General features: G+C 36.1%; 2 protein-coding genes across 2 annotated transcripts; both read left to right on the top strand.

Moving 5' to 3' along the window:
* The first annotated feature begins 566 nt into the window (after positions 1 to 566).
* Positions 567 to 8131, top strand: LOC130237094 (polyamine-transporting ATPase 13A3-like). The gene is made up of 8 exons (XM_056467900.1): positions 567 to 671; positions 749 to 828; positions 2843 to 2885; positions 2974 to 3083; positions 3208 to 3304; positions 3464 to 3539; positions 5198 to 5363; positions 8050 to 8131. Exons 1-8 carry the CDS (start codon positions 567 to 569, stop codon positions 8129 to 8131), a joined length of 759 nt encoding a protein of 252 aa, XP_056323875.1.
* On the top strand, positions 5204 to 20471 carry LOC130236944 (polyamine-transporting ATPase 13A3-like). Its single transcript, XM_056467704.1, has 5 exons — positions 5204 to 5363; positions 7931 to 8114; positions 9561 to 9649; positions 10702 to 10782; positions 20173 to 20471. The coding sequence occupies exons 3-5, from the start codon at positions 9599 to 9601 to the stop codon at positions 20371 to 20373; spliced, it is 333 nt and encodes a 110-aa protein (XP_056323679.1). The 5' UTR covers positions 5204 to 5363; positions 7931 to 8114; positions 9561 to 9598; the 3' UTR covers positions 20374 to 20471.
* The last annotated feature ends 2533 nt before the right edge of the window (positions 20472 to 23004 follow it).

Here is a 23004-nt window from a genome sequence, read left to right as displayed (position 1 = left end):
CCCCCCACAGTCAAAAGACATGCACTGTAGGTGAATTTCATAAGCTAAATTGCTCATAGTGTATGTGTGTAACGAGGTGTATGGATGTTTTCCCAGTACTGTGTTGCAGCTGGAAGTGATTCGCTGTAAAACATATGCTGGATAAGTTGGCGGTTTACTCCGCTGTGGCGACCCTGATTAATGAGATAAGCCGAAAAGAAAAATGAATGAATTTCCAACATTATCTTCAAACGTATGCTGTTAGTGCATTAAATTTGCACTTTAGAGTGATTTCTGAAAGATTATGAGACCCTGATACTGCAATAATAATGCTGACAAACGATTCTGCTCTGCATCACAAAAATTAAAGTACTTTGTTTGTTTTGCTGTAATTTTTGATCATCTTTGATGTGTTTAATAGACTTCTTTCAAAAATAATTTTAAAAAAATCTTAATATCAAACCTTTGATTGCCAGTGTACATGAAAAATCTTCATAAATTACCACGGATGAAGCACAAAACTGTAGCTTCATGATCTCTCACCACTTGTGCTCTGTGTTTTCAGGAGGTGGAGATTATTTTGGAAGATGGTCATTCTGTGGAGAGTCCGATCTCAGGAACAGTATCACTTCGCCATGAGCGGAAAATCTTTCGCTGTAATTATCGAGCATTTCCAGGACCTACTGCAGAAGGTTGGCAGACTGTTAATTCCCCCTACACTGTATCTCTGTGAATGTCACATTTTTATTACAATGTTTTCATGGTGTAGCTGGTGCTTCATGGGACTGTGTTTGCAAGGATGGCACCTGACCAGAAGACTCAGCTTGTGGAGACTTTAGAAAGTGTAGAGTGAGTATTAACATACACACACACACACCACAAACCATACTCAAAGTCTGTGAAATCAAATTTACAATGTTTATTTTTGCTAGCGCACATAATTTTTTTAGGGCAACAATTCATCTGTGCAAATTTAATCTGCTGGAAAAAAGTTCATTCATTCATTTTCCTTCGGCTTAGTCCTATATAATCCGGGTTACCACAGCAGAATGAACCGCCTTTCCCCACAACCCATTACTGGGAAACACCCATACACTATCACATTCACACACACTACTGCCAAATTAGTTCATCCAATTCACCTTAGTGCACCCGGAGGAAACCCACACGATACGAGAGAACATGCTAACTCCACACAGAAATGCCAACTGGCCAGCCGGGACTCGAACCAGAGACCTTCTTGCAGTGAGGTGACAGTGCTAGCCACTGTGCCACTGGAATGAAAGTTTGTTTGGGTAATCTTTAATTTTAGTCTGACTTTTAATATTCTTAACTACATTCCTCTTACTGTTACAAGGAAATGATTCTCAAAAAGAAAGCCCCGCCCCTACACAATATTCAGTTGCAGTTGGAAGTACATCAACTTACTGTTAAAAGTTCAGTAACTTCAATTCAATTTATCATGTATAATCACTTCAATTCAATGTAGATTTTGTCAAAGCAGCTTAACATAGAAGTTCTAGTCAGTTGAAACTGTGTCAGTCCAGTTTTCAGAGTTAAAGTTCAGTTCAGTTCATGTGGTTTAAATTTCACTGTTGGAAGTCCAAACACTGAGAGCAAATCCATCGATGCACAGCTCCACAAATCCCAAACCAAGCAAGCCAGTGACGAGGAACAAAACTTCACCAATTGACAAAAGTGAAGGAAAAAAGCTAGAGAGAAACCAGGCTCTGTAGAGCACGACTATTTCTCCTCTGGCCAAATTTCTCATGCAGCGCTGCAGTCTAGGCTCTAGAGGCTGGAGAACGCTGGACGTCCATTATGGAGAACTACGGGTGTAAGTAGGTCATCGGAGGTGACTCGTCTGTCAATGGGGTTTTTCAGAAATCAGTCTTATGCTCTCCGCTCCTCCATGACCGCCACAGCATCAGCTCAGGATACGGCCTGCTCCAGGATTATGGACACCTTGCATTTCTTCATCGGTCTTGGATCGCATCAGTGGCACTGCATAATCTTTAGAGACCTCGGATGAGTATCCCCAAGTGGAAATAGAGAATAAAGAAAATAATTACCGTCGTCTTCTGGAACTTCTGGCTCATGTGGACTTTAATGAACTTTGTTAATTATAATAAATACTTTATGAGCACCAAATCATCATATTAAAATGATTTCTGAAGGATCATGTGACACTGAAGACTGGAGTAATGATAAATTGCATTTATAAATATATTTAAATAGAAATTGGTTATTTTAAATTGTAATATTCACAGAATTACTGTTTTAACTGACAATAAAAAGCCTTTATAAGCTTAGATAAATGTATAGTAGGCAAAGGCAAAATTATGAGCCCTCCTGTGAATTTTTAATATTGCCCAAATTGTTTAACAGAGGAAGGTATTTTTCACAGTATTTCTGATATATATTTTTTCTAAATTTTATATGTTTTATTTCGGCTAGTGTAATTAGCAGTTTTTAATTTTTTACAAAACCGTTTTAAGGTCAATATTATTAGCCCACTTAAGTAATATTTGTTTCCAATTGTCTAAGAACAATTCATCGTTATACAATAACTTGCCTAATTACTCTATCTTGCCTAAAGTCTTTACATGTCACTTTTAGCTGAAAACTAGTATCTTAAAAACATCTAGTCAACTATTATTTACTGTCATCATGGCAAAGATAAAAGAAATCAGTTATTAGAAATCAGTTCTTAAAACTATTATGTTGAGAAATGTATTTTAAAAAAATCTTTCCATTAAACATTAAATTGGGGAAAAATACAGGGGACATATAATTCAGACTTCAACTATATATTCAAAAGAGAAAGTGTAGTTGTACTAACTTGTTTTTCCCTCTGCTGCAGTTATTTTGTAGGAATGTGTGGCGATGGAGCGAATGACTGCGGGGTGAGTTTGGTTTTTATTGTGTTTTTGACATGTCGTCTCTGTGTTGTGGACTGCATTACTGATGAATGTCTGTGTGTGTTTTGCTCAGGCACTGAAGAGAGCTCATGCTGGGATCTCACTGTCAGAACTGGAGGCTTCAGTGGCGTCTCCTTTCACCTCCACAACTCCCAGCATCACCTGCGTGCCCAACCTCATCAGGTGAGCTGTCACGACCAATCACAACTTCCTGGAGCACAAACACTGTCGACTGAGTTTTTCAAGAACCACATTTCAGTGTCCTGTTTGTGTGTAGTCTCAAACAGTACGTGTTGCTTCTCCACAGAGAAGGCAGAGCGGCTCTCATCACCTCCTTCTGTGTGTTCAAGTTCATGGCTCTCTACAGTATTATTCAATGCCTCAGCGTCGCACTGCTCTACTCCGTAAGCTCAGCATTTCCTCCGCAACTATTGTAGAACAGCTTTCTGTAGTAGTTCTACTTCTTTTACAGGGGTTTTCATGCTTAAAGTGAGTAACTGAAGTTCATTAGTTGACTTGTGATGTGTCTTCTATGTGTCTGATGTATTAATGATGCATTTCAGATTGGCAGTAACCTGGGTGACTTCCAGTTTCTCTTCATAGACATGGCCATCATTCTTCTGATTGTCTTCACCGTAAGTGCCATTTCTAATGTCTGTTCTGCATTTCACATTTTAGTCATAATGGATTCTGAACATATACTGTGAACTTTTCAACCTCCTCAGACCCTGTTTACACTACACTAATACATTTTAGTTTTAAGACGCATAACTTTTGCTACGGTTACGCCTTCCGTCCACACTACCCCAGAGTTTCGGGGCTTTTGGAAACGCTGAAGAGGCCGTTTTGGTTTTAAAACTTTGCTCCATGTTATTGTGGATGGGGGAAAATGAAGACATCTGAAAACGGAGACATAACTGCAGACATTCGCCTATCTGATTGGGACTTTTTCTCAATATAAGTACACAAAGTTCAGACTTGCATCCTTTCCTTGTAAGTTCAGACTTTTGCGTTGTTTCAATATGCAGAATTAGTGTACATGGTTACACAATTAATATATTACTGTAACTTATCTTTTGCCAAAACACTTTACCTGAGAACAAATAACAGATTCGAAAGACCAAAGAGACCTTAGATAGAGACTAGATGAATTAGATATCACGTTAACAACTATAGTGAGTTGAAGTCCAGCGGTAGATCCTTGATGAACTGTCCGATATGCACTGCTCCCACCTGGGGAGGGTGCTCAAAGCACCCTCTGACTGCCTGGGGCTTAGATGTCCGCATATACACTGCAGCGCATGCCAGAGTGTGTGTGTGGTCATGTGATGTGCGTTTTCAGAGGTATAGTGTGGACGAAGATTTTTTTTTTTTCAGAAACGTTGGATGAAACGCTAAGGGTGGACATGGATCGTTTCATTTCATTTTAAACCCGTTTAAAACCGTATGAGTGTAAAGGGGGCCTCAGTCTATTTCTCAATGCAGCAAATGTGATATTTTAAAGTCATTGAATATTCAGGTTGAGTTTTACATTCCATCATCAAAGTTAGCAATAATATTAATTATTAATTCATATTAAATAAGACCAAAAAGCTAATTTGTTACAGGAGTATAATTATATATAAACATTTTCTTTAGAATAATATGCACTTGATCATGTGGGGGTAGGATCAGGTACATAAATATTTCACATTTGACTAAATGTTGCACCACATCAAATGATCAAAATATTGTTGCTTTGTAATGTCATATCATTAAGTAAAGTACAACAGGCAACTAAAATAAAATGAAACACTTACAGATTTTATAAATGTAATGTTTAATAATGAATCTAAAATTCTAATGTAAATGATAAATTATATAAAAAAATAAATAAATGGTGCAGCAACAATTACAGTGTTATGCCAATGTGTTGCATCTTTAAAAATATTCAATACAAATGATCAACCTGCACACACAGTCCTGTAGTCCATCATTTTTGAAAGTTGAAATGAAGGCAAAATTAGCATTATTTTCAAAAAAATTTATTCTTTTACAAATGTCTGTTATAGACCTCAGAAATGTTGTGGTCGTGTAAATGAATGGTCACAATTCATTATTTTCAATTCATATTTTTTTTTAGATGACATTCGCTCATTTTAGATTCAAATTTTTTTTTACGAATTTCACGAAACAAATAGTAATAGTAATTCTGTTTTCATGTTGGTTGCAGTTTAATTTGGAATGACATTGAGTTACTGTATCAGTTGTATGCAGTGTGTATTGGATGATTCTTTTTTTCTCTCTCTCGCTCCCAGTGAGTTTGAACTCTGCATGGAAGGAACTGGTGGCCCGCAGGCCTCCCTCCGGCCTGGTCTCAGGTCCTCTCCTCTTCTCAGTCCTCACGCAGATCCTCATCTGCCTGGCTTTCCAGATCATTTCCTTCCTCCTGATCCAAAGGCTGGACTGGTACTCCAAGCCTGAGTGAGTCTGACCTCTGCTACTCATTAGTGCCACTGCAGATCATTCAAGCGCTCTTCATATTGTAAAAGATCTGTCTTATAAGCTCAGTTCAACACTGCAGTTTTTAAAATTAATCACTCCTACTGATGTTTGCTGATGAATGTAGGAGATGGTTTGTATCTGAATATATGAATCACATATTGAATAATCTCTTGACACCATGTCTCACGTGATGCGGCACCGATAAAATGTTATTGCTATAAACTCGTTTAACATGAAAAGATCTTAAAAAGCCCCTATTATGGGTTTTTGAAAATGACCTTCCATGCAGTAACACAGCTTTAAGTGAAGTGAAATATCCAGCTAAGGCTTAAATCTGAAAGTCCACCATGTTTAAAACTATTGATTCATCTATAAAAGAGTTGACTCATAGTGGTTCGAATGAATGAGTGTGGTACGAGTCTTTAGCAGTGTCTGCGTGACATCGATACAAAACTCAAGCCTGCCCATTTGCTGCGCGCAGTCCCAGGAAAATTGAAACCCCTGGCCCCTGCCCACAAACACTGTAGCAAGAAAAAGAAGACTACAAACACTGAGCAGATTTTTATAAGGTTGAATCAAATAGCGAAGACACTGTGCTCTGAAGTATGAGGAAAGTTAGTGTTGTTTTCCCTACTCCAAGATGAGGCTGTGAAGAGTCAGGTGGTGAAGTTTATTTTCGCAAAAATACCTCAGCATTATAGCTCCAGCCTTGGTGCCGTGTTCCCGGCATTTTTCTGACGAGTGCTTCAGTAATCTACATGCTTACAATGCAGGATTGTTGGCCGTTTGTTAAAGGAAGGGTCAGAAAAGACTATTGATGTATGGAACTTTGTCAGAGCTTGACAGGAGCTTTATCGGTACATGGATCAGTGGATCATGGATCAGTTTCTTCCTCCATTTCACAAGTGTACATAAGTGCGATTTTTAAAATGGTTGCTTAAATGGTTTCTCTAGCTTGCAAATTATGTATATAACTGTTTTTTTGTTGCTTGTAACCGCTTGTACTGTATCTGGTTACTCTTTATATTCACATATCGCGTCTAAAACAGTGATGCGTGCCGATTTGTTTATGGATTTAAATGCTTTGTGAGCTCGCGATCCACTGCTGTTTGTTGTTGCTTATGGCCACCATCAGCTGTTCTTACACGCGTGCAGCGGTCAAGTTTCAAAAATGTTCAGTTTTTGCTACTGTGTGGATTAAAGTGAATGTGTCACTGTTTTTACTTGTGGTTAAGAATAGAGCAAAATGCTGGTGTTAAACTGCATTGCTTTAATGCACTCCTGCATTGGGCTCACACATACACTCCTGACTACTTGTTGATAAGCTGTGCTGGGCATTTCTCACTGTCTCAAGATGAATGCAGTCGACCAATCACAACAGACTGGGTCTGTTTTGTATTTCATTGATGTCGCGGCAAAACAACACCATAAACTTCTAATGACAATGAGCTCCTCAGGAACAGAATGCTGCCATGTGAGCTTAAACACCATTTTACATGACATTTATTGTCATACTACAGAAAGCAGTAGCAGATATAAAATAAAATAAAGCAAATAACAATATTTAAAAATAACATAACTAACAAACTGTTTGTAAATGAAAGTCAGTGACTCAAAACCAACATATCACTCACTCAGCAAATATAAACAATTGAATACTCATTTTATCTGGGAGGAATGCTAGTCCACTACGTAGCCCCAGCCAGAAGTGTGACAGGAGACAGATGATGTTTAATGTTTGATCTCTTCACAATGTGGCACTTTACATCCTCTAGTATTTTACAGTTCTCAAATGAACAGATGGGTAATATGTGTGTTTAATCTGATATAAATAACTTATCAGAATCTGTCTGTATACAGTAACACATTTATTTCAGCATACATTTTAAATTAACATGAATATAAATTTGACTTGATAGGTGCTAAATATAGGCGCAGGAAACTCTAAAATGAACTAATAATATCAGTCAACCATGCCTTAGCAGGATCACTATAACATGATAAACGGATTACTCTATATAAAAATAAAGGATTCAATTCAATTCAATTCACCTTTATTTGTATAGCGCTTATACAATGTAGATTGTGTCAAAGCAGCTTCACATAAAAGGTCATAGTAATAGGAACAGTGTAGTTCAGTTTGTAGTGAAAATATAAAAGGAGCATAAATCAACTTACATTCATGAACGCATGTTTACCACGGTTACTGTTAGTGACTGACTGCCATCAGTGTTCTGAACACGTCCTTCTAGATCATGCGCACATTAATAAGTCATTAAAGGAATTTAGTACCCTGTTGTAATTATAATCATGTTAAATAGCTTAACTGTGTATTAATTAGATTATATCCCTCACCATTTCACCAGGAGTACAGTGTTTGATATTAAATGGTTTGGTGCTGACATCTAAATTGCTTGTCACTGGAATCTTGTTGTGTGTAATTAGGACAGGTGTGACTGTCCACATTTGTTTGTGTCTGACGGTGTAGTGCGTGCTTGCCTATAATGTACTTTTATTTGTTTTTAATTTGCTTCTTTTATTTACAGTTTCTACAACTGCTCTCTTCCTCATCACCATGGATAACTACAGTAACTCCACCGGGACTAAGAAGAAAATATAGTCAACGATGTGAACACCTACGCTGTTCTTCATCTCCTCGTTTCAGTATCCTCATTGTTGCCATCGTCTTCTCCAAAGGAAAACCTTTCCGCCAGCCCAGCTACAAGAACTGTAAGGATGAATATTGATGCGTTCAGCATGACAGACAACTAACAAAGCTGTCTTTGAGAGTCTGAAATCAACTTATTAACTGGAAAATATGTCATATTTTACCCTCATGAGAGCATTTTTTTATTCTTATTCGAGTTGTCGTTTTTGTCAAATACCTAATTTTAATCAGCCACAATATTATAATCCATTAACAACAACAACATTTCAAATTGTGTGAAATAGATGCAAAAATATTACAGTTTGGGATACAATACAATACAAAAAAAAAACACGATGTTGCTATATTAATATTAATGCAAAAATCACGTTTATAAGAGGTTTAAACACAGTTGTGTGGCAACAGTGTGTGAAGATAACCAGCATCTAATCTAATCAATTTATTAATAGCTGGCAGTTAGGTCTCTGCATCTCTGCACATGGTCACCACTGAAGCTAAGCAGGGCTGCGCCTGGTCAGTACCTTGATGGGAGACCACATGGGAAAGCTAGGTTGCTGCCGTAAGTGGTGTTTGTGCGACCAGCAGAGGGTGCCCAACCTGTGGTCTGTGTGGGTCCTAACACCCGAGTATATTGACGGGGACTCTTTACTTCTCAGTGAGTGCCATCTTTTGGATGAGACGTTAAACCGAGGTCCCGACTTTCTGTGGTCGTTAAAAATCCCAGGATGTCCTTCGAAAAAGAGTAGGGGTTAACTCTGGCATCCTGGCCTGAATTTGGCCACTGGCTTTGTCCATACATGGCCTCCTAACCATCCCCCTATTATAAATGGCTTCATCACTGTGTCTCCTCTTCACCAATTAGCTGGTGTGTGATGTATGGCACAATATGGCTGCCATCGCGTTATCCAGGTGCATGCTGCACACTGGGTGGATGAGGAGATTCCCACCCAAAAATGTGTAAAGTGCTTTAAGAGTCCAGAAACAGCACTATTAAAATGTAAAAAATCATTATTATAAATTCTGTTTTTAGAATCACACTTGATTAAAACAGTCTGCAGGAACACTTTGATCGACATTCTTTATTTGTACTTGTCATCAGAGGGGGAAAGCCCCGCCCATTAATGACTATCTCTCCTCTCATTAGCGTAAGACGTTAGTCTTGTTTTTGAATCTGCCACTATGCTGACACAGGCATTTGTAGCTCCGCCCTCTTTTGAAAATGGCTTATTTAAATTTAAAGAGACAGACACCAAAACAGTGTAATTTGAATCAAATCCTAAAAGGGGCCGTTTTAAAGACTTCTAAAAATATCTTGTCTGTTATTTTTCAGCTGAAACTTCACATACACATCTAGGGATAACAGAAACCTATTTTACATCATATAAAAAGGGTCTATATAATATATATAATACCAGTCTCTTTTAATACCAAAGGAAATCTATTTCTTAGTTACAGTACATTAATTGTGTTTCTAGTTGTCTGAGGATTTTTTTTTCTTTCTTTTTCAGGGCCATTTGTCCTCTCCGCTTTAATTCTTGTCATTTTCATGTTTTTCATCATGTTTTTCCCAATCTCTGGAATCTACCAGTTTTTGGAGGTATGTTTGCATCTTTATATTTTGGAGTCATTCAGATGATACACTTACTGGACACTTTATTAGGTACACCTCTCCAACTAGCTCGTTAACGCAAATTTCTAATCAGCCAATCTCATGGCAGCAACTCAATGCATTTAGGCATGTAGACATGGTCAAGACGATCTGCTACGGTTCAAGCCAAGTATCCTAATTGGGAAAAAAGGTGATTTAAGTGACTTTGAATGTGGCATGGTTGTTGGTGCCAGGCTGGCTGGTGTCAGTATTTCAGAAACTGCTGATCTTCTTAAATTTTCACGTACAAACCATCTCTAGGGTTTATAGAGAATGGTCCAAAAAAGAGAAATATTCAGTGAGTGGCAGTTCTGTGGCCGTAAAATGGGGATATTTTCTTGGCACACTTTCAGCCGAGCCGTACCGGAGTATTATTGCTGACCATGTCTATCCCTTTATGACCACAGTGAACCAATTTTTCGATGGCTACATCCAGCAGGATAACGCACCATGTCATAAAGCGTGAATCATCTCAGACTGGTTTCTTAAACATGACAATGAGTCACTGTACTCAAATGGCCTCCACTGTCACCAGACCTCAATCCAATAGAGCCCCTTTGGGATGTGGTGCATCAGGAGATTCGCATCATAGATGTGCAGGCGGCAAATCTGCAGCAACTGTGTGATGCTATCATGTCAATATGGACTAAAAATCTTTTCAGTACCTTGTTGAATCTATGCCACGAATAATTAATGCGTTCTTAAGGCAAAAGGGTGTCCAATCAGGTACTAGTAAGGTGTACCTAATAAAGTGGCTGGTGAGTGTATATGTCCATTAGCTTTGATAAAAGTCGCTCAGGCCCTTCTACAATCTAGACAAAACTATTAGTCAGACATTTTGGGGTTGATTAGAAATGAAAAACAATTATGCTGCATCAAAACGTATCATGGTTTTCACAAATATTAATTTTCATTTATTTGACGTCTTTCGTTTTTAACCTTTCTGAGCTGTTGAACATGGTTTTATTAGATTTTTCTAACGCTGTCCACGTTCTCCTCAGCTGGTGTGTGTTCCTTTGAGCTGGCGTGTGTCTATGGTGATTATAATACTGGCCAACACCATAGTGTCTGTCATTATTGAGGTAAGCATAAGACATGGTATTCACATAATAAAACAAGTGCATTTTAATCTGGTCAAGGTTGGGGGATTGAAATGGTTAGCCAATTATATTTTTAGCTCATACACAGTATATATTTGGGGTAATTAGTACTATACTGTATTAAAGATGATCATTTTACTGATAGGATGTGATAGTCAGGTGTAGTAGACCCTTCAGCCTGGGTCATAACACTGCTCTTGCTGCAAGCCAATGAATGTATTTCATTTGATGGGTAATACATTAACTTCTACATAGACAACAATTAGTTTGGAATTAAAAGCTGGTTATTTAAAAATAAATAAATAATATACATATAGATATAAATCTATTTCAATTTTATAATATAATATAATGACTCGAATGAACTTAAAAATGGCTCACACATTACTTTTAATATAGTAAGCAGCTCTATTTGTTTTATTATTTTTTTAATTGCAATCAACTTGACTAAGAAATATTTCATGTAATGTTAAAATAATTTATTCTGATCATTAAAATGTATAAGAATCAAGTAAATTTCTAACCATTTTTCCCATCTCTATTCAAGCTTAATGGTATCTGCTCTGCTAAGGCTGATATACAGGACAAGTTTAATTTTGACCAGATACAGTGGCGAATTGTACAGCGCGTCTGATTTAGCAGCAGCAGCATCATCAGCAGCTTCCTCTGCCTCTGAATCCAGCCCTAAGAAAGGGTCAATTATTCTTGCCATGATTCAGACATACCAGCAATTATTGTAGTAGCATAGCGGCTGTTTGCTTTGCCTTTTAGATCCTGACTACTTCCTGGTGTTGACGAAAGGTCACGCCCCTTTCAGCTGATCTCTTTCACCTGTCAATCAATAGAACACTGGAGTTCAGCAGCCAATCATGTGATCTCGTTATGCTCATTGACTTTGGTCCAGAATAAAGTAGAGCTGCACGATTCTGGTTAGACGTTTGAAATGAAGATGATACTCCCATGATTTTTTGAATAGACAGCTAGTCCAACAGAGCATGTATTAACCTGTAGTTCTAACTTAAAGGCACAATATGTAAGATTTGTTTAGTTAAATATACAAAATGGTTACGCCCGATTCACACGGGGCTTCAGCATCAGCGCTTGTCTGAAGTTGGGGCTGACGCGATCGTCATAGCAGCATCAGCCATTAAAATTAGTCCGTAATCAGCTGCTGTATGAGCTGGAGTATTTGCATAAAGCGATCTGATTGGCTGATGCTTCCATTGGTGTTTGGAAAGTTGAGAAATCCCAACTTCTGCAGCGAGCAACGCTGATGAAGCGGCACCAACGGATCCACAATTCAGTTCGGCAATGCTTGACGTCACCCATTCAAAGTGAATTGAAAGCATTGATGCTGACGCCCCTTAAGGATGGGATGTAATGGGTTTAGCTTATGTACTGTCGTTATCCCCAATGTTCAATTTTAACTAGTGCTAATGACATCATACACCCTACATACTACCATGGTAATAAGTTTTGAATACCTTAGCATAAACATGAGTTGTGTAGAATGTATAAACACAACAGTTGTTTACTCAACATTTTCAGGCAAAATAAATCAGAAATGGTTTCAAAGTAAAAGTTTTGAAAATCCCACCGTTGTCAAGTGTTTAGGGCAGTGTTGATTTAAAAATAATTTTGAAAAAGTTGTGGTGTAAACGTGAAAGAAATAACTTTTGTGTTTTTGGCTACATCGTTGTCATGGGAAACAGCCTCTGAGTGTTACGTGTCATCAGATGATGCCTTTGTTTGTATGAACACACGCCCTCTAGTGGTAAATTGCATACTGTGCCTTTAAATCTATAACTAAAGAAAAAAGAGTAATGACTTAAACTTAACTTAAAAATTCTGGAACATAATTTAAGTTTTATTCTGTAAACTACTAATGACATTTAGTAGTGTATAAATTAAATTTGCTTGTGCGTCACACCGAAGGTGGCGAGAGCGTCACTTTGAGAGTGTGCTCTGGCCGCCCTGGCAACAATGCTGTCTGCCTTACTGCTCCGCTGGTAAGAGCGTCAAATTTCGCTACATTGATCTCGTATTTAAAGGGGGCGTTGCAGCATATCAGCAAATCAGTTACATTCCTACAAAAACATGCTTGCTAGCATAAAAATGTTGCAGAGAAAATCTTTGCCATGATTTGCCAATCGTCTTGTGCAGAGCTGCAGTCTCCAGTGCCTAGACTTCAGCTCTGCACAAGACGTTTGGCCACTAGGAGAAATGGTCGTGCCCAACTGAGTCTGGTTTCTCTCGAGGTTTTTAATTCTTCACTTTCGTCAATTGGTGAAGTTTTTTTTCCTCGCCGCTGTCGCCACTGGCTTGCATGGTTCGGGATCTGTAGAGCTGCGCATCGATGGATTTGCTCTTCAGTGTTGGACTCTCAGTAGTGATTATTAAACCACACTGAACTGAGCTAAACTGAACTTAAATCTTGAAAACTGAACTGACACTGTTTCAGTAAATCAGTTAATAGAAATGGGTTATGTTTAGAAATAGGGTTGAAGAAATATACATATATATTAATGGCCATCAACTCGGCAGTAACTATTTTTTATAGGATGTCCCTCTAAGAAAACATCGTAAACAGTTGGAAATCTGGCAACCACAATAATCAAAGCCTTGGAACAACTGTGGTCGGAACCAAGTTCATAGTGACCGTGTTCTCTGGAATCCTCTCAAGCGGTAGAGTTCAACAGTCCGATTGATTGCTGCTAAACCATGTCATAACTAGGCCCACACGGAATCTGCACACGCAGTATTCCGCAGATTTTCAGCCTATCATTGATTGTTTATTTACTTGTGTAAATGTGTGTAAATTTATATTATTCAGTTTCTAAATTAATTACAGTACTATTATTGACTATTATAAAAATATTCATATGATTTATTTAAAAATTCAGTCTGTAAAGTTATGTTTTCTGTCTTTAGTAGATATAGTATATGAGAGACTTGCTTTGTTAAATAAGTATAAGTTAAATAAGTGGATCTAATTGGATTGCATTGTAAACATTGAATAAAAGTTAAAATGTATTACTTTTTATTTCATATATTAAGATTTACAAATGATACTCCTAAATAATTCTGCATAAATCCGCAGATTTTTAACACAATTCTGCACAGAAATAGCAAAAATGTCAGCAGATTCTGTCTGGCCCTAGTCATAACTCATACCATAAAGTTGACTTGATTTCAACTCTCCTCAACACCCATACCGCGAAGACATGCCACACCACTCCTTGCCACTTATCGCCACTGGCTCCCATTAGAAATGAATTGCTTTCGGCTACTTTGACGATCTTGCCACCTTCGGTGTGAACGCACAGTAACACTTCAAGATTACACTTTTAATTACTACCGTAGACGCCTTTATATCAAAACTACAAGCTGTTATCCCAATACTTACGGAAAAATGCAACTTTTCATAACACACAAATAATAAATAATCATACATGACAACTGTGGGTCAAATAGAGATCTGCGGTGATTCTATCGCCAAAAGTGTAATAGACATTGTCATTTAGGAATAAGATCCCACAATTCTTTGAATCAAGAACGCATTTAATCGTGCAGCTCTAAACCAACATAAATCTCCTGCCCTCTTCTGTTTCTCCTGAACTAACACACAGTCCAAAAAATAATAAGAGAATAAATCACTGCCCTTTCAAGCAATGTATTTAGTTTTGCTCTTGACCAGGAACAAGCAGACACAAAATGATGACCATAAATCTTTGCTAGCCATGTGATCCGTAGCTCTCTTCATTCTTTCCGCCCTACTGCGATTATTCTTTAGACCGTCGTGCTTGACGTCATCTATGGAAGCATGTGTTCAGCAGAGGACAAGCAGGGAAGCTATGGCGTCTCCCCTGCAGGCCCGATACCACAGGTTGGGAAAAAATCTGACACTTCAGTTCACCGTTGCCTTTTCACTTCCTGGTGTCCACTCCGCCTTTTTCCCTCCCTCTCACTTTCACTTTTTCCCCACTATCCTTCCTCCTTTCTCTCTCCCTCACACCCAACACTCTGTTTTAACGTTTGGCCTTGCATGCGCCAACATGATTTTTCTGAACGCTCTCTAGTGCCCCCTTGTGGGGACTCTGATTACCCCACTTCCCCCCCATTTTCCTCTAATGCTCCTTCTGTAGTTGCAACTACTGCATACGTGTGTGCGCTACGCCGTCTTGGTTAAACGCGTGTTTGGGATGACGGTGCAGGTATGTGGCTAAATGAGCAATGTCCTAACACGTCTAACACGGTCAAAACTTGCACTAAAGTTCTGATATGTTGTGTTTTGTGTCGATGAAGCTTCTGGTTTTGGGTTTAAGGATATTCTGGGTTTTTGCAAGTTTAATGTCTGTGGAAAGCTGCTTCTGGTTTTTCTGGTTCTTAACTTCAGTGTTGAGTTTATTGGCATATGACTGGTCAGATTTTCAGGTATCCTTTCAGATGATGGAGGCTCGTTTCTGATGCAGGAATAAAATAAAAATAATGATTGTAAATCTTTATTGCAAAATTCAATTTAATTTTAGAATTAATAGATTAATTCTCACAATTCAGTTCACGTCTTGCAATTTTTTTTCTCAAAATTGCACCTTTATTTTGTGCAATTGCTTATAGTTATATGATTTTTGTTTGGGCAGTAACGCAAAAAAAAAAACTTACAATTGAGGTAAAAAATTTTATTTATTTTTTTCTCAATTTTGACTTTTGTCTCTTTTTGAGATATTGGAGTTTTCTCAAAATTCTCAATTCTCAACGTTGTTTTTTTAATGTTTACTGTTATTTTATGTTTATTTTTATGTAAATTGTTTGTTTATAGAGTTTATATTAAGCAATACCGATTTCGATATTTGTAATTGCCATTTTTTCCCCAGAATTGCAACAAGTTCAAAAATAACTTTTCTCAGAGTTGCATAAATTTCAGAATTGCGTAAACAGATTTATGTTTAGACAATAACACAAAAGTATATTTTTCTTCCTCAATTTTAACTCTATTTTTGGAATTTGAGTTTCTTAAAATTCTCAAACTTCACATTTTTTTGTTTATTGTTATTTTATGTTTATTGTTATCTAAATTGTTTGTGTATGGAGTTTATATTATGCAGTACCGACTTTGATATTTCTAATTTCGATTTTATTTATTTATTTTTTCATTTCTGAACTTGCATCTTGCAATTCTAACTTTTTTTTCTCAGAGCTCATAAATATTTCTTGAAACTGATTTTGTTTAGACAATAATGGAACAATTGACAACAATTGAGTTATATTTTTTTCCTCTCATTTTAGACTTTTGTCTCTAGTTTGGAATTTGAGTTTCTCAAAATCTAAGTTTTATGTTTAATGTTATTTTATGTGCATTATGTAAATTGTTTGTTTATAGAGTTTATATATGCAATACTTACTTTAAAATTTGTAATTGCGTTTTATTTTTTCCATTTCTGTACTTCTTGCAATTCTAACTTTTGTTCTAAGAGTTGCATAAATATTTCTTGTAACTGATTTGTGTTTAGACAATAACGCGCAAAAATTTTTTTTATTGATTTTATTTTTTTTATTTTATTTATTTTTATTATTATTTTTTTTACCTTATGTTTTATTTCTGAAATGACATCTTGCAATTCTACCTTTTTTTCTCGGAGTTGCATAAATATTTCTTTTAAATGGTTTATGTTTAGGCGATAATGCAAAAAAAATCTTGCAATAGTTTGAAAAAAATTTTTTTTTTCTCTCAATTTTAACTTGTCCTTTTTTATTTCTAAAATTCTCAAAATTGTTTGTTTATAGAGTTTTATGTTTATTGTTGTTTTATGTTATGTAAATTGTTTACTTATAGAGTTTATATTATGCAATGCCAACTTCGACATTTGTAATTGCGATTTATTTATTTGTTTTTAATTTATTTTTATTTTTATCTTGTAATTCTAACTTAAAATTCTCAATAGAAGAAAAAAGTCAGAATTGTAAAATATGAATTTTATAATATTGATAAGTATTAAATAATCATTCATTAATTTTCTCTTCGACTTAGTCCCTAAATATTGACTTAGAAAACAAAACTTGCAGTTAAATTTGCTGTTGTGGCAGAAACAAGCCTCCATAGATGACTGAAATAATGCCTGCTGTAAATGGAACCCTTAATTTAAATTCTAGTAATAATGTTTCACAAAAGGTTTTGATCAAATAAACACTGTCCTGGTGAGCATAAAAGGCTTCAAAAGCATCTTAAGAATTTTACCAGTCCCAAATCTTTGCACTGTAATTTGAACTGTGCTTTAATCAAGCTGCCATAGACATTAAATAACTCTGAATACTCCTTTAAAGGAATGTTCAGGGTTCAAAATGAGACTGTGGCCTGCTGTCAAGTGCCACATATAACTGTTTACTGCTTGAATCATAAAGTGAGAGGCTACTTTTCTAGGTGGACAAATGTCTGGTTACAGATTACTGATTTAATTAATGTGGGATATTGCATCTTGTAAAGCACATGTAAGATGTTACATCACACGTTTGTGGTGTCTTTAAGCAGGTGCTATCTAGTATTACTTTATTATGTAGATAATGATTCTATTCAATAATATTTTAAACTGTTTTATATTTATAGTTCAATGTTTGTTTTATCTGGCTTTGTTTATTTCCGTTTTGCTAATTTTAATACTTAAACTTTATCTATGTCTCCAAGAAAGTAATTTTTGAGTTTGTTTTATTTCATTTCAGCTTACAGTTCCTGAAAAAAAAAAATTAGTGAATAATAACATTGATACTGATAAAGCTTTTCGCTTCTTAAAGTACATTTTAATTTTCAGATCACCTGGAATATTCCTTTAATGGAATGTTCCGGGCTTAAAATCGTCTCCATTGACGGTATCTGTGGCCTGCCATCCTTTACCACAAAAATCATTTAGACTTCTCCTTCAGATTATAAAAGCAAAAACTGTGTTAATTAATGAAGTTAAAATGGAAGTCCATGGAACAAGGCCTTACTTAATCCTTACTTAATATAAAATATCTATCCAAAATTATTATTTTTTTGAACTTAACATTTTGAAAAAATAACATTTAAATTACTTTAATAATACATCTTTATCAGCGCATTTTATATTAAAATAGATGTATAAAAAATGTTGTGCCTTAGGTTAGTAGGAAGCAGTATTAGTTACACTATTTCCAAGGTTAGTAAGCGATCTTAATCGCACTATTTCCATTTTAAAGTACAAATGAAATCAAAACTAACCATATATTTATTAGCTCACATTGGCAGTTTAGTGGTGAACAATTCAACTGTGCATGTCATTAAGAAAAAGAATGTTTGCGCTTGTAATCTAAGCTTAAAATCTGCACTTTTTGCTTGTTTTCAGAAAATTTTCAGTATTTTGATTTTGAAGTACTGGGCGTGGATAAAATAATTAACCACGCCCCTCCAAATGTCAGTTTTGACAACAAACATAAAGGTGAGGAGGAGGAGTTAGGTTCTAATTACTCTTATAAAATAAACCATTCAAATCTTTTGGAATAAAATGCCTACTTTACTACATGCAATCAGCTCGCAGTAGAAAAAACAAGCCGCAACCACTGTTTTCTGTTTTTTTTTATTCAACGTTTTCTAACTGTTTTTTATTTATGACTTTTATGGCAAATTACAGTAAAATAAATAAATAAATAAATAAATAAATAATATATATATATATATATATATATATATATATATTATATATATATATAATATATATATATATATATATAATTTCAAAAAGTCTAGATAGTTTTAACATAAGCCCATAAAATGACAACAAACAAACAAACCAAAATAGAAAAATCTCATCACACAATATCACGCTACTTTGCACTTAGGAAAGAAAAAGGATCAATTTGCTGGAACAAGATCTATATTTGACAATAAAACATGTTCTTGGATATATTTCCTAAATGGGTCCCAAATTATCTTAAACTGGTTAGATAAACCTCTACACGCTCCAACTTTAAACACCCACTGTTTTCTCATTTAAAATTCCGTTTCTCTAGGAACTGCGTCTCAATACAAAAAAAAAAAAAAACGGTCACAGCTTCTGGTTCATGTGGACTTTAACACAAGCAATGCATACATATTTAGTGTCTTTTTAACTTTATCCCTGTCCTACTGGTTACGCGTTTAGGTTAAGTAATTAAGTTGGATGAGATGTAACATTCAGTGAGTCTCTAATGGTGCTAGGTGAAAATGAGAACACACAATGGATAAGTGAAACAAAAATTTACAATTTATTAAACAGAGCATATCGAACAATGACTGTAAGCATTTAGGATGTAATTTTAAATAATCGAAGTAAAAAAAAAAACAGGAGTGTTGCCAAAACAAAGAAATAAATATCACAAAAATGATCTAACTAAACCCCACCCACTACACTAACAAACCAAAGAAAAATGCAGAAACAAAACTGTAATCTTCAGCGTATGCGACACTTAACTAAACTTCTTACCTATTCCAAAACATAATTACAAATGTGACAACTCCTACATAAACTGACACAAAAAAATATGCTAAGTGCATACTGTTAGCCTTTAGAAAAACAAGAGTTTATCTGATAATCCAATTCTCATAAAGATCGTTCAACTTCCCAATAATAAATTGAGCTGCACAAGCTTATCTAAATAGATCACTTAAACGAGAGAGACTAAACAACAGCAACAAATTAATACAACACAAACGAACATGCTGACCGACACAAGCGAGGAGTTTGATGGTGAACCAAGCGCTTCTGCTGAACAGCGCAAGCAAACGCCTTTTATATGTGGCGGACCAGCTCCTGATTGGTGCGTCAAGTGGGTCATAATGGTGATTGACAGCCCTCGCGACCAATGGTTGCACACCTAAAACAGGACAGAGTACACAATGGAAGAGAGAGAAGAGAAAGCGAAACACAAAACAAACAACAAAACGTACGTGAAACGTAACATACTTTTTACACATGCATTGCAAGTATGCAACTTTTATACACCACATTTGCTTGTCTTTAAAGTAGAAGCCAGTTGTTGTTTTCTGTGGTAACTGACAGCATGCCATAGATTTGAACCCGGAACATTCTTATTTAATGCCATTTGGAGCTTAAGATTAGCTAAAGCAAAAACTTACACACCGTTTGAGTTTTGGCATTAATTCAAATAGGCATTCATTTCCCTTGCATGTGCTTGGAGGCATGACAAAACGAACCAAAGGCTCTCACATCGTTTCTGCAGATGAATATGAATTTCATTTCACTTACCATGTTTACCATTACAGGTTTAAATTCTGTCTTGTCAAGGAAATTTGTAAAATATGTATATCTTCTCCTCCCATGTGTTCCTCCTTGCCACTGTGTGTGTGTGTGTGTGTGTCTCTAGGGAGGAATAGACATGTATGGATCTAAATGCTTCTCCTGGCTGTGCTGCCAGCAGAGAAAAGTGCCCAAGGCACGCTACATGCATCTGGCACAAGAACTAAGCGTGGATCCTGACTGGCCCCCCAAACCCAAGAGCACTACTGAAGCCAAACCCGCCCTACTTCCAGATGACTGCTCCTACCAGATCGAGGCGATTTCCTAGCATTTCTTTCAGCAGTATATACACTCCGTATTGCACGTCCAAACCACCAGGGATTTCTGTAAACACTGTCAAAACAATTTGAAAAGACCAAAAACCTGCTAGGGAGAGCTGTCCTTCCTGGATCATTTTGTTTGTTTGTTTCACATCTGCTGCTCAAGATTGTTTCCTTTTTTAAATGGGCGGAGTTTACAGGCTGGGAACTGTAAAAGCTCCGCCCCCCCTGGGCATGCGGCTCGTCACCGATATTCCCTTAAAGCATCATGTAGACCGCAAAACGATTGAACTCATTACCAAACGTGGCTCTTTTAGATGATCACCATCAGATATCACAGAAGCTCTGGATTTTTGTGCTTAAGTAGTAGCCGGCAGCGCTTCATCTTTACAGGAGGCTGCATGCAGATGCATAGAAACCATCAATGCATGCGGAAGAAACCAAACTCTAGTGGCTCACCGAATCTGAGATCCAGCGTCATTTCCAAGCCAGCTTGTTTTTACAAATATATATCGACGTAGATGTATTAATGATATATATATTCACGTCATCTTTACTTTGCATATCTCTTCCCATGGAAGAATCGAGGTGGGGATTCAGTTGTGGAAGGCCAAACATTGTGAAAGCAGTTTGTGTTATGTCTCCTGACGCAGTATCTGGTCCATCCATCGCTGCAACTGTTGAGACCTGATTTACTCAACAGCTCGGCATCTCTTTTTATTTTTGTTTGCAATGACACTGGGAATTGCATTGGGAATGGGGAAAAGGGGGTCTTAGGTGTTCTTTGGGAAATTTCAGCAGATTGATAGAGCTTTAGGAAGTGAAGACTTCATATCTGAAAATTGTATGTCGCTTTTTATTGCAATTCAAATCAAATCAGGCCAATGAAATCACTCAGAATTGGTTAGTTCACAGTATTACTTCTGCATGACTTGCTAAGAGTTTTGCTGCTAATTTAAGAAACAAATACAGCATTTTTCATCTTAAAATGCACAAGGAAGGCTCAAAATATGTTGCCGGAGATCCCTCCTGTTTTTCCAGATGCGATTTTATTTGCATAATTTATGCAGCGCCCTTCAACCGTGCTCAGCTTGCAGGCTTGTCTCAGTGCAGAGTTGTATTTCATGCAATTTTTTTAAGATGTTGCTCCTGAAATGAACCACTAAGCAATATCAGGTCATCACCTACATTTTTCTTCTGGATTTCTTTTTATACTGACAGTTTGCGTTGTCGCTCATCTATATACTGTTGATGCGTTGAGATCTGGTTGGTCATTTCATTGAAGTCAGTGTTGTCATGCTGATTTGATTAGTTTTCTTTTCATACGCTAGCTTTATATTCAATAAATACAAATTTAAATGGTTAATAGTAAAATTTTACTATTAAAAATAAAACATCAGTTTAAATCATGCAATAAATATAACAACATATCAATTTTAGCTTTTTTAAATAAAACAAAAAAAGTTAAAATTGCAGTGTCGTAATCATTTTTTTTCTCCGTTTTGAGTTTGAACATTCAATAGCATCTCAATAATATATTTCAAATCTGACAATGCCGATTTTGTTATGGAATCCCGTTCCTGCCACTGAATAAAAAAAATAATAAATAAAAAAATAAAAAGTCAGAATTTTGATTCATAAAGTTAGTTGCGAGTTATAAAGTCAGAATTCCGAGTTATAAAGTCAGAAATGCGAGTTATAAAGTCAGAATTCGGAGTTATAGTCTCAATTCCGTGTTTTAAAGTCAGAATTGCAAGTTATAAAGTCAGAATTGCGAGTTGTTAAGTCAGAATTCTTAGTTATAGTCTCAATTCTGAATTATAAAGTCAGAATTCTGAGTTATAGTCTCAATTCTGAGTTATAAGGTCAGAATTGTGAGTTATAAAGTCAGAATTCTGAGTTATAGTCTCAATTATGAATTATAAAGTCAGAATTCTGAGATATAGTCTCAGAATTGTGAGTTATAAAGTCAGAATTGCGAGTTATAAAGTCAGAATTCTGAGTTATAGTCTCAATTCTGAGTTATAAGGTCAGAATTGTGAGTTATAAAGTCAGAATTGTGAGTTATAAAGTCAGAATTGCGAGTTATAAAGTCAGAATTCTGAGTTATAGTCTCAATTCTGAATTATAAAGTCAGAATTCTGAGATATAGTCTCAGAATTGTGAGTTATAAAGTCAGAATTGCGAGTTATAAAGTCAGAATTCTGAGTTATAGTCTCAATTCTGAGTTATAAGGTCAGAATTGTGAGTTATAAAGTCAGAATTGTGAGTTATAAAGTCAGAATTCTGAGTTAGTCTCAATTCTGAGTTAAGTCAGAATTCTGAGTTATAGTCTCAATTCTGAGTTATAGTCTCAATTCTGAGTTGTAAAGTCAGAATTGTGAGTTATAGTCAGAATTCTGAGTTATAGTCTCAATTCTGAATTATAAAGTCAGAATTGTGAGTTATAAAGTCAGAATTGCGAGTTATAAAGTCAGAGTTGTGAGTTATAAAGTCAGAATTCTGAGATATAGTCTCAGAATTGTGAGTTATAAAGTCAGAATTGCGAGTTATAAAGTCAGAATTCTGAGTTATAGTCTCAATTCTGAGTTATAAGGTTAGAATTGTGAGTTATAAAGTCAGAATTCTGAGTTATAAAG

Source organism: Danio aesculapii, chromosome 11 (assembly GCF_903798145.1).
Source record: "Danio aesculapii chromosome 11, fDanAes4.1, whole genome shotgun sequence".
In the NCBI taxonomy this organism is placed as follows: domain Eukaryota; kingdom Metazoa; phylum Chordata; class Actinopteri; order Cypriniformes; family Danionidae; genus Danio; species Danio aesculapii.
The sequence above is the reverse complement of the archived record's forward strand: the minus strand, read 5'-3'. Positions and strand labels throughout refer to the sequence as shown.

Bases quoted from the DNA above. Each gene is read 5' to 3' on its own strand.
- LOC130236944 (XM_056467704.1), top strand. From the start codon at position 9,599: ATGTTTTTCATCATGTTTTTCCCAATCTCTGGAATCTACCAGTTTTTG. The intron at 9,650-10,701 runs GTATGTTTGCAT...CGTTCTCCTCAG, and splicing joins GAATCTACCAGTTTTTGGAG to CTGGTGTGTGTTCCTTTGAG. The intron at 10,783-20,172 runs GTAAGCATAAGA...GTGTGTCTCTAG, and splicing joins TAGTGTCTGTCATTATTGAG to GGAGGAATAGACATGTATGG.
- LOC130237094 (XM_056467900.1), top strand. From the start codon at position 567: ATGGTCATTCTGTGGAGAGTCCGATCTCAGGAACAGTATCACTTCGCC. The intron at 672-748 runs GTTGGCAGACTG...TTCATGGTGTAG, and splicing joins TCCAGGACCTACTGCAGAAG to CTGGTGCTTCATGGGACTGT. The intron at 3,540-5,197 runs GTGCCATTTCTA...TCTCGCTCCCAG, and splicing joins TCTGATTGTCTTCACCGTAA to TGAGTTTGAACTCTGCATGG.